Source organism: Hylobates moloch, unplaced genomic scaffold, assembly GCF_009828535.3.
Source record: "Hylobates moloch isolate HMO894 unplaced genomic scaffold, HMol_V3 SCAFFOLD_1, whole genome shotgun sequence".
NCBI lineage: Eukaryota > Metazoa > Chordata > Mammalia > Primates > Hylobatidae > Hylobates > Hylobates moloch.
Window position 1 is genome coordinate 179880287 of NW_026652276.1, and position 12858 is coordinate 179893144.

The 12858-nt window shown below is 33.9% G+C and overlaps 1 protein-coding gene across 1 annotated transcript in view; it reads left to right on the forward strand.

The window, feature by feature from the left end:
• Nucleotides 1–12364, forward strand: part of SEMA3C (semaphorin 3C) — a 183023-nt gene extending 170659 nt beyond the window's left edge. Inside the window, exons 16-18 of the mRNA XM_058425291.1 lie at nt 3608–3675; nt 5859–5989; nt 9614–12364. Coding sequence (XP_058281274.1) covers nt 3608–3675; nt 5859–5989; nt 9614–10027 — 613 coding nt within the window. The 3' untranslated portion in view covers nt 10028–12364. The remainder of the gene's footprint in view (nt 1–3607; nt 3676–5858; nt 5990–9613) is intronic.
• The last annotated feature ends 494 nt before the right edge of the window (nt 12365–12858 follow it).

Below are 12858 nucleotides of genomic sequence, written 5' to 3' on the forward strand. Positions count from 1 at the left end.
ACCCAGCCATCCCATTACTGGGTATATACCCAAAGGACTATAAATCATGCTGCTATAAAGACACATGCACACGTATGTTTATTGTGGCACTATTCACAATAGCAAAGACTTGGAACCAACCCAAATGTCCAACAACGATAGACTGGATTAAGAAAATGTGGCACATATACACCATGGAATACTATGCAGCCATAAAAAATGATGAGTTCATGTCCTTTGTAGGGACATGGATGAAACTGGAAACCATCATTCTCAGTAAACTGTCGCAAGGACAAAAAACCAAACACCGCATGTTCTCACTCATAGGTGGGAATTGAACAATGAGAACACATGGACACAGGAAGGGGAACATCACACTCCGGGGACTGGGGTGGGGGGGGGGGGGGGGGGAGGGAGAGCATTAGGAGATATACCTAATGCTAAATGACGAGTTAATGGGTGCAGCACACCAACATGGCACATGGATACATATGTAACAAACCTGCATATTGTGCACATGTACCCTAAAACTTAAAGTATAATAATAATAATAATAATAAACTATTTTCTTTGTATACAAACAGAGAAATACAGTTATACTTGGAAATTGGTGGAATCCATACTTTGACGTAATCAAGTTGTTAAATATCATTGGCTCAATAGTCTCCCTTCTTTAAAAAACTATAGTAAACATGCCGGGCGTGGTGGCCCACACCTGTAATCCCAGCACTTTGGGAGGCCGAGGCAGACGGATTGCCTGAAGTCAGGAGTTGGAGAGCAGCCTGACCAACATGATGAAACCCCATCTCTACTAGAAATGCAAAATTAGCCGGGCGTGGTGGTGCATGCCTGTAATCCCAACTACTCAGGAGGCTGAGGCAGGAGAGTCGCTTGAACCCCGGAGGCAGAGGTTCGGCGAGCCGAGATAGCACCACTGCACTCCAGCCTGGGCAATAAGAGTGAATCTCTGTCCCAAAAAAACAAAAAACAACAACAAAAACAACTAAAACTATAGTAAACAGTAAAAGCATATTTTTTTCCGTTTTCACTCTCAAGTATCTTAAATGTTTGTGGATTTGTATCAAATATTGCAGTATAGTCTCTAACATTATTTGTTCTGGATTCAGACAAGTAGTTAGAAACTTTATTTTAAGACAAGATAATCAGACCAATTTTCAAATAAATATCTTTTCTATAAAAAAAGATTTCATTGTTTATCCAAAAGAATTTACTGTTGTGGATGAAACATGGGAAACTTGAACGAATTCCAAATCCTACATGCAATACAATATTACTCTGCCTACCAGCATGTTTTTTTGATGCTATGTGAGTGCCGTGGAGGGAATCTACACATAAAAATGCTCAGATGGCTGCCTTGCTGATCTCATGATTTAAGCCAAGCCATAACAATGTTTTTTTCTGTATTTGAATGTCTAGAAGCTATGTGATACTGTAAATTGAGATTGCCCAGCTTGAGAGTTTGTATACATGAGTAAACCATTACATAGTGTTGATCACAGGACAATAAATTTAGCCATTGTGAATGATATTGCTTGCCTAGATTGCTGAAAACGCTCTCATGATGCTCATATAATATATACTCAGAAGTTGGCTGTAGTAAAATAATGCTGGACTTCAAACTATAGCATATGTTATTCAGTAAAAACTTGATATGGGAGCTATTCTAGAATACAGTACCATATTAATCATATTTCCTGAGATAAAAGTGGCTAACACTTTCACTGTTTTGTGTTTGTGTGTGTACAGAAATACACAATCGGTAGGGGTCATGTGACTTTGGAAAAGGAATATTTAGGTGGTACAAAATTTTACACCTATTCTACCATAAGTAGATTTATACAGTCCATTGTGTACATGAAGTAGTGTTTTCTTTAGCTAGAAAATGAGCTTTTTTTCACTATCAATGACTTTGCGATTAATTTTTCTTGTAAGTTTAATAACCACTGTGTGCTTTTAATATTTCTGTTCTCGCTGAATATTTTTATTTATCTTTAAAAGTATGAAGAAAAACAGCATTTAACCCAATTAAGTGATATGCTCACTCATGTATACTTTTCGGTGTTGATAGTAAGCAATCAATTTAGACTGGTATTCACAATATTTAGAGTCACCTTCTTCTGACTTTTAACAATGTGTGATGCCATGCTCAGAGGATTGCAGCTGCTCTACTTCGACTCTTAGACTACATAATACCACTGAAAGTGAGTTACTTAGTGAATCTAAGACTCACCAAATTAAATAATTTGAATACAACTTAGAACATATTTAAATAATGACCAGTTTGCAAATATGGTTTTTTTTGTTTGTTTTTTGTTTTTTTGTTTTTTTTTTGAGTTGGAGTCTCGCCCTGTGGCCCGGGCTGGAGTGCAGTGGCGTGATCTCGGCTCACCACAACCTCCACCTCCTGGGTTCAAGCGATTCTCCTGCCTCAGCATCCCAAGTGGCTGGGACTACAGGCACGCACCACCACGCCCGGCTAATTTTTGTATTTTTAGTAGAGACGGGGTTTCACTGTGTTGGCCAGGCTGATCTCAAACTCCTGACCTCATGATCCGCCCGCCTCAGCCTCCCAAAGTGCTGGGATTAGAGGCGTGAGCCACCGCACCTTGCCCAATGTAACTAAATTTTTGAAATACTTAAGCTAGTAATACATAACAACTAAATGCAAAGGATGAACCTTGACTGGAAGCTGGTTAACTTAAAAGAAATCCATAAGAGATATTTTGGGAACAACTAGAGAAATTTTAATATAGAATTTGCATTAGATTATGTTGTTAAATATCAATATATTTAGATAATTATATTGTTATGTTGAAAGATTACTTGTTGAAAAATACATGCTAAAGCACTTACGGGTGAAGCATTATTGTATCTGTAACTTATCTTCTAAAGGCTTTCATAGGTGTGGATCCACAGTATATACATGATACAACTTGCATGTGAGAGAGAAAGAAATTAATTTGGCAAAATATAACAATTTGTGAATCTAGGTATACCAGTATTCATTTTACTCATCTCTCTACTTTTCTGTAGACCTGAAATTTTCAAAATAAAAAGTTGGGGACAACATGCTTATTCTAGTAAATGAAATTAACTTTTTATTAAATGTCCCTATTTTTATCTCTGTTGCTTGTTTCAGAAAAGTTTTAATATATCTAGAAACAGAAAACATTGACTTTCGTAAGAACCAAGTATGTTTATTTAAGACAAACTATTATAAAAAGGAAAATGCTGATGAGTTTATACTTTGGATGTTATTGTTTTAGAAAATTGAGACTGAATTGCTCTAAACTAAAAATTTACACTATTAATTAGAGAAGGTAGCATTTACTCAGGATATGCATGCAGCGGAGATTCGTAGCCATTCCATCATGAATGGTAGATGGGAAAACTTACTCAGATTGAAAAGCAAAGAGAAGTACCCCCCCATTATTGATAAATTGTATAAGAAATGTGAGATAGCTAGATCAATCAGAACTCTTTTAAAAAAAGTTTTATGAAAGCTTAGCAGTTAAAAGGATGCAAAGTTTAAAATTACAGTGTTTTAAGAGTGATGTAATTGGCAGTGATAATTCTCAGTCACTTTTATGTATTTCTGCACTTACAGGAGGAGCCGAAGACAAGATGTGAGACATGGAAACCCACTGACTCAATGCAGAGGATTTAATCTAAAAGGTATTAAAAATGAGCAATGGCCAATCTCAGTGAACAGTAGCAATGTTCCGTATCACATTTCAGTAAGGGGAAACATTGTCATAGATTCAGGCGTTTCACTTTCAAAAATATTTATTATAACATTTCTGGGTATTTATATAGGGTAATTAAAACTTAAGGGCTTTTTGTATGTATACTGAGAATCATGTAAAACACATGTCTGGGAACACATATACTTCAAGTATGTTAGCCGGTAGGTCTTTCACACAGGTTGTAATTACAGATTTTCGTAGCTACTGTGTTCTTTCTGAAGAAAACCTATTTTCCATTTTAAGATTTACCACTGAAGAACCTTAGAACAGCATTTTTTTTACTGCAGTAAATATACATAACATAAAATTTACTATTTTAACCATTTTAAAGTTTTCTGTGGCATTAAGCATATTTACATTGTTGTGCAACATACTGCCAGCCACATCTGGATATTTTTCATCCTCCCCAACTGAAACTAGACCCATTAAATACCACCTAACCATTACCTCTTCCCTCCAGCCCTTAGAAACCACCATTCTACTTCTTTATGAATTTCTTATGAATTCAACTACTCTAGATACCTCATATGGGTGGGATTATACAATATTTGTCCTTTTGTGACTGGCTCATTTCACTTAGCCTAAAGTCTTCAAGGTCCATTTATATTGTAAAATATATTACAGTTTTCTTCATGTTTAAGGCTGAATTATATTTTGTCATGTGTGCATATATATAATGTGTGTGTGTGTATATATATATGTACGTATGTATGTAGGTAAGCCACATTTTGTTTATCCATTCATCCATCACTGGACACTTGGTTTGCTTCCATCTTTTTGATATAGTGAGAATCCTGCTATGAACATGGGTGTACTATGGTGCCAGTTGACAATCCTGCCTTGTGTCCTTCAATTAAACTAATTCCTTCCTTCCCATTCTGACATGGAATTACCATGTTACAATACTTTTCCTGCCTCAGTCCCACCAAGTAAAAGTATTTCCAAGCAGACCTTCCTTGTGGCTCACCAAGGTGCTACAGATGTGCTGTTTCAAAAATTAACAGTGAGACTCCTATTTCTAATCCTTTTGAGTCTGCGCTTTCCTTTAGTAAAAAATGGCATTCTTTTTACTAACTATTCTAACTGCAAAGAGCAAATTAAGACAGATTTTGCTTACTTGTTCCATACATCTAGTTGAGGGAATAAATTCAAGTTACCATTTCTCCATTTGCTATTTTATAAAAGTGTATCAGTTTCCATTAATAGTAGTAGTTGTCATAGTGGTAAGAATAATGGCAGTGGAGGTAACATCAAAGAAATATTGATGCTGACTTTGTGTCAGAACCTGAGCTAAGTGCTTTTTTATGATTATTTCACTCAATGCTCAAGAAACCATACTAGAGTCTTATTATTCCTGCTTTATTAGTGAGGATTCTGTCCATGTCCACGCTACTACCTGGCAATACTACATGTTTTGCCTAATTTAATACTTTCATTGAGAAACCTATGTAAAAATGTTATAATCCGTGTTTTAGAGATGAGTAAAACTAAAGCACAGAGACATCAAGTAACTTGTCTAAGGTTACACAGCCAGTAGTGGTAAGGTCAGGATTTTGCCCTACGTTCCTCTGATTCCAAAGACAGTGTTCTCAACCACTACATTCCACCAAGGCCACAGCTTACTTTCTGCCCTTTCCCAGTGCTTACCTATTTCCTCTATGTAACATTGAGTATGGACTTTAGGAATGGGATAAACTTGGCTTCGGTATTGCCTGACACATTCACTAAAGTGTATTTCCTCATAACTCACAGCCTCAGTTTGCTCAGCTGTGAAAAGCTGAGAAAATGTGGCAGGAGTATTGTAATAATTAAGTTAACAAAGTAATATTAAGAACAATCGTTGGTGTAGAGTAATTCTTGAATAAACATGATTTTCTTATCAACATTGCCTTAATTCACAGTCTTTCCTTGCCTTTACACAAACAAAACGGGTAAACAACGTATCCTATTTTGCTTGTTAAGTGATTACCACTGCTTTTTGCTGGCTGCGATAGTTGTTCACAATTTTGTATAAAAATAAACATGTATATAGCATCTTTACAGGAGAATGTGCTCTAAATTCAGTTGTGTTCTTTCTTTCTCTCTTTCTTGCCTTTTATTTTTGCCTGCTAGCATACAGAAATGCAGCTGAAATTGTCCAGTATGGAGTAAAAAACAACACCACTTTTCTGGAGTGTGCCCCCAAGTCTCCGCAGGCATCTATCAAGTGGCTGTTACAGAAAGACAAAGACAGGAGGAAAGAGGTGAGTAAAGCAGCACAGCAGCAATCCATCAGGGCTTCGGAGAGAACATTAAATCACCATCCCTCTGTGAGGCTCAGATCAAAGGAAAAAGGAAAGGCATATGATCATCTTTTATGTCTTTGGGATGACAAGTGCCACTTTTCTTAAAATCCTTTGTCCTTAAGAATTGATGGATTAATTAGAAATTCTCTCTGCCTGCTCACCTCTGTAACATGGTGATTGAAACAAGAGCTTGGGCGCTAAGACGGTGGTATTGATGTGAGGAAACGTTCGTAAAAGAAACAAGATGTGTGCAAATCCAGAAGCCAAATTTTCACACAACAGCACCTTTATGTGATTCACAAGATAAAAGGAGGCTTTTTAAAAAAAGTTCAATTTTCCTCAGCAAGAAATTACACTGAACTATAACCTTCATGACAAAGAGCGTTTTTCGGCTGTGTGGTAATCTGTTTCCATTGCTTTATTATTCATAACTCTTGTGCTTTGGTTAGGTAATATATGGAATCATTGTTTATGGGACCATTGTCTTTATTTAGTGATGTGGAAAAAGTCTTTAGATTTTCAAATGAAAAGACACTTACTGAAACTTTCTTGGATTAGAAAGAGCTGGGTTTTTTGAAATAAGGGAGACATTGTAAAATGACATAGGGTGATATATTGTAAATAATGAATTTCATAATATTGATGTCATGTTGTCCTGACAAATGAGAAGATAAAAATATATATGTATATATAAAGCCTTAGGGAAGTCTAAAATGTCCCACCATTTGTGCAGCATAAAGTCTGATGGAGCCAAGGGGGAAGTGGAGCCTTCCGCATTTATGTGTATCCTTCTGTTGTGGGCAATTTGTTTACTACATATTAAGTTAATTAAGCATGTGTAGACTGAGTACCACCCTAAGCTGTAGAACACAGGTACTGCATCAGCGTTACTGAAATAAATGTTGGTTTCATATGCAAAAATACTTTCCGACTCTCAGACTTGTCTACCCAAAGATCTTAGGAGCTGTTTAGGAAATTGTGTGTCCCTCATTACTGGAATATTAAACCATAAGCAGATGACTCCTTGCAGAAGGAAATTGAATCATTTGGAGGAAAAATGAGCTAGATGGACATCAGAGCCCCATCATTCTTCTAAAGCCTAAGATGCTAACAATACTTTTAGAAAGATTTTAATAATGAAAATTATTATTTATTTGAGATCTCTTTTCTTTGCTGTAAAATCTGTTATCAAAGAAGTCTTGACATTTCTAGAGTCAAATTAATTTTCAATTATTTTGAATGGATATGGGTTATAATAATTACCTTGCAGAGTAACCTGGGTTAGAAGTCATAATGTGTGATGATGATTACTATACACAAGTGAGTTGTTAGGCCAGGGCAGGAACACAAGGATATGAACAATTCTTCCAGAAAAAGCCTATATGTATATATGTGAATTGGGTAAGTAATACTCAAACAAGGATCAACTAAAAAGTAATTTTCTTTTATTCAGTAGAAAGTTCAATAGAATAATATATAAGTGAATATAACATCTATGATTTAAAATAAATATATATATGTTTGAATATCTGCCATATAAATTAATAGTAAAGTTTAAAATGGAATGTGTTAAGGATTTATTCTCTCTAATAATATTTCCAAAGTTCTGTTTCAGAATGCTGAAGAATATGGAGACTCAAATATTACTATTTTGACTTTTTTTCCAATCTCAAAAACATAAGAATGTAATAATTTAATATTGCAATAACAGCTCTAACACAAGTATGAAAGTCTGTTTTGTTCAGAATTTAAGCAGAGCACAATTTTACTTATTTTTAAACTATTAATATTTTACTCAACTTATTCTGATCCTTTCTATTTTAAGAAAATGTGCTTCTCACTCATATTACTGTGTAAACATTAATCATTTTTTTAAGTAAGACAAATGATAAAAGCTCACAGATCAAAGGCAAATAGTTCATACTAAGTAGCATAAAGTGAAGACTGAAAGCCCTCCTCCACTTCAATACTTATTCTCACATTTAATATCTATTGAATAATACGAATACTTATTGAATAATACTAATACTTATGGAATAATGCGTACTCAGTTTTTATTCCCACTGCCCAGAGTAAGGTTCCCAAGAGTTATATATTTCTCTAAATATGTTCTATAGCTTTCCTCCCCTACACACACACACACACACACACACCCCACTTCAATATCAGTACATGTGATTCCAGCTCATATTTCCTGGCTGCATAATACTCCATCGTATGAATATACCTTAAGTGTTTTTTTTCAAAGCCATCTATTGGTTAGGCCATTTCTTGTTTTCCTCTTACCGAAAATACCTTCACATATGTGAGAGTGTATATTCTAGATAAATTCCTAAAATGTAATTGTGCCAAATATTATATACATGTTTAATGGATTTACCATGATGGACTCAAAATATTTTCCCAATTTTGCACAAATAGGATAAAGTTTCTTTTTTCTTTAATTTCTGAATGTGTTTATACACAATTTGTTTTTGAGGAACATTTAAACTTAGTAAAATTAATTAATGTCAAAATTTTGTTTTCTTCCTCCAAGCGATTCTCTCTTTTCTAGTTCTGTTCTGTTATCTTTTAATACTATACTTGCTTGCCTTTTTGTGCTTTTTTGGTGCACAAACCAATTGATCTTTGATTTAGATATTATTAGTAATATCTTGTCCATTTGCACAGAACTTTATCATTTAGGAAAACATTTAACATGCATTATCTAATTTTGATTTTGGTCAAATTTCTTTTTTCTTCAATGAAAGAGTATTCTAGAGTATACATGTCAAAGAACCTCTTACCACTTAGGTTTTTATCTATTCATTGGCAATACTACAGGTGGAACTGTAAGGAAGGTTTCAAGCATTTACTGATACCCAGTAAACAATCATTTTTTCCAGTAAAACCTATAAAGTAATTACATATTAATTCATAGCTTTTTATTACCTTTCCTTGTAAAGTAAAACCACTTAGAGGACTTAGAAGATGATGACATTCCAGCTAATTTTTAGACATTGTTTATTTGGGGATAATTGAAAAAGGCCCTTGATAATGTTCAAAGTTCTGCCTCTGCTTATGTATTTTTTATTTAGAAGAACATTCATTCATTGAAACAAAATGATAAAATTCACCCTTTAATTGTGGCTTCATGTTTTCACTAGCGAGTATTTTTTATAAATATAAAAGACTAGAACACCAGGATGGAATAGATATTTTAAAGTATCTATGAGTTTCATTTACATATATTGACTGTGATTCCAATTTCAAAGGCAACCACAATTTTGTGCTTATATATGGAGAAACTTCTATCCAGGGGAAAGCACTTTAAGCTATTTTTGCCAATATGGATAATATCTTCACCCTCTCTTTATTAGATTCAATACCCCTGTGACAGTGTGACAAGATCTCCCATGTTTAAAAAAAAAAAAAAAGGCAATGGAACTGACTAAAATTTCATGTCCACTGAGAAGGATGCTAAGTAGTACTCAATACTTTTTTCTCAAATCTGTGAAAGTTGAGACTATTCTGTATATGTTGGTCATAATCTAAGGAAATATAATGTTCAGTTTCAGTAACTTTAATGTGTCTCTCTTTTAGGTTAAGCTGAATGAACGAATCATAGCCACTTCACAAGGACTCCTGATCCGCTCTGTTCAGGGTTCTGACCAAGGACTTTATCACTGCATTGCTACAGAAAATAGTTTCAAGCAGACCATAGCCAAGATCAACTTCAAAGTTTTAGATTCAGAAATGGTGGCTGTTGTGACAGACAAATGGTCCCCATGGACCTGGGCCAGCTCTGTGAGGGCTTTACCCTTCCACCCGAAGGACATCATGGGGGCATTCAGCCACTCAGAAATGCAGATGATTAACCAATACTGCAAAGACACTCGGCAGCAACATCAGCAAGGAGATGAATCACAGAAAATGAGAGGGGACTATGGCAAGTTAAAGGCCCTCATCAATAGCCGGAAAAGTAGAAACAGGAGGAATCAGTTGCCAGAGTCATAATATTTTCTTATGTGGGTCTTATGCTTCCATTAACAAATGCTCTGTCTTCAATGATCAAATTTTGAGCAAAGAAACTTGTGCTTTACCAAGGGGAATTACTGAAAAAGGTGATGACTCCTAAAGTGAGTTTTACACGAACTGAAGTGAGCATGCATTTTCTTGTACGATAGTGACTAGCACTAGACATGTCATGGTCCTCATGGTGCATATAAATATTTAACTTAACCCAGATTTTATTTATATCTTTATTCACCTTTTCTTCAAAATCGATATGGTGGCTACAAAACTAGAATTGTTGCGTCCCTCAATTGAATGAGGGCCATATCCCTGTGGTATTCCTTTCCTGCTTTGGGGCTTTAGAATTCTAATTGTCAGTGATTTTATATATGAAAACAAGTTCCAAATCCACTGCTCTTACATAGTAAAAGTCATAAATTCATATGACAGAATGGTTATCAAAAGAAATAGAAAAGGAAGAAGGCATTTAAAGTTGTATAAAAACATGAGTTATTCATAAAGAGAAAATGATGAGTTTTTATGGTTCCAATGAAATATGTTGGTTTTTTTTAAGATTGTAAAAATAATCAGTTACTGGTATCTGTCACTGACCTTTGTTTCCTTATTCAGGAAGATAAAAATCAGTAACCTACCCCATGAAGATATTTGGTGGGAGTTGTATCAGCGAAGCAGTTCGGTTTATATTCTCATGTTATCACCTTCCAAACAAAAGCACTTACTTTTTTTGGAAGTTATTTAATTTATTTTAGACTCTTGCACTATTCAGTTATTACTGTTTGTTCTCTTATTTCCTAGTCTGTATGGCAAATTAAACAATATAAGAAGGAAAAAAATTTGAAGTATTAGACTTCTAAATAAGGGGTGAAATCATCAAAAAGAAAAATCAAAGTAGAAACTACTAATTTTTTAAGAGGAATTTATAACAAATGTGGCTACTTTTCAACTTCAGTACTCAAATTCAATGACTCTCCCTTTTATTAAAACCAGTCTCAGATATTATACTGATTTTTAAGTCAACACTATGTATTTTATGATCTTTTCAGTGTGATGGCAAGGGGCTTGTTATGTCTAGAAAGTAAGAAAACAATATGAGGAGACATTCTTTCTTTCAAAAGGTAATGGTACATATGTTCACTGGTCTCTAAGTGTAAATGTAGTAAGTTTTGTGATGAATAAAATAATTATCTCCTAATTGTATGTTTGAATAATTTTATTAGAATAATTTCATACTGAAATTATTTTCTCCAAATAAAAATTAGATGGAAAAATGTGAAAAAAATCATTCATGTTCTCATATATATTTTAAAAACATTACTTTTGCTTTTTTATTTACTTTTTAAGACATTTTCATGCTTCCAGGTAGAAACAGATATTGTACCATGTACCTAATCCAAATATCCGTATAAACATTTTATTTATAGTTAATAATCTATGATGAAGGTAATTAAAGTAATTATGACCTTTTTAAGTATTGCAGTCTAAAGCTTCAAAAACTAAAATCATTGTCAAAATGAATATGATTACTAATCAGAATATCAGAATATGATTCATTATTTAAGTTATGATAAATTATGATAATATATGAGGAGGCCTCGGTATAGCAAAAATAGTTAAAATGCATGACATAACACCAAACTTCATTTTTTGAAGAATCTGTTGTTCCAAATGTGTGTAATTTCTAAAGCAGTTTATTATAATGGTTTGCCTGCTTAAAAGGTATAATTAAACTTCTTTTCTCTTCTACATTGACACATAGAAATGTGTCAATGTAAAGCCAAAACCATCTTCTGTGTTTATGGCCAATCTATTCTCAAAGTTAAAAGTAAAATTGTTTTAGAGTCACAGTTCCCTTTGTTTCACATGAGCCCAAACTGATAGACAGTAACGGTGTTTAGTTTTATACTATATTTGTGCTATTTAATTCTTTCTATTTTCACAATTATTAAATTGTGTATACTTTCATTACTTTTAAAAATGTAGAAATTCTTCATGAACATAACTGCTGAATGTAAAAGAAATTTTTTTTTTCAAAAATGCTGTTAATGTATACTACTGGTGATTGATTGGTTTTATTTTGTGTAGCTTGACAATTCAGTGACTTAATATCTATTCCATTTGTATTGTACATAAAATTTTCTAGAAATACACTTTTTTCCAAAGTGTAAGTTTGTGAATAGATTTTAGCATGATGAAACTGTCATAATGGTGAATGTTCAATCTGTGTAAGAAAACAAACTAAATGTAGTTGTCACACTAAAATTTAATTGGATATTGATGAAATCATTGGCCTGGCAAAATAAAACATGTTGAATTCCCCAATTATGTTTCTAGCTTTTATTTTTAACATAGGGTTAACTTACTTGTTAGCATGATAGAATCTACTGAATTCATATGATTTTTAAAGATTCCTTTATCCATTTTTGTGAAGGTAATACATCTACTATTTCAAAATTTAAATTGCAGAAAAATGCACACATGAAGCTCTCCCAGTACCAATAGCCCTCATCTGAGTCCCAACCGAAAAGACATCCATGTCATCCGTTTTCTGTGTATACTTCCAAACAAATACATATTTGTTTTCTCCCTAATATTGTACATCCATTCACATCTATAGATACTTATTCAGAGTATGTTGTGTCTACATTGGAAAAAATACACAGTTTAGGAATGCATGGTCTTTGGAGCCAGATTGCTTGAATTTGAATCCAAGCTAACTCATTCTGGGAAAGTTTTACAATTCTCTCTGCCCTCCTTTCCTATACAAGTTCATACCAGTAAAGCATTAGGACAGAATATTTTACATGGTAAGTATT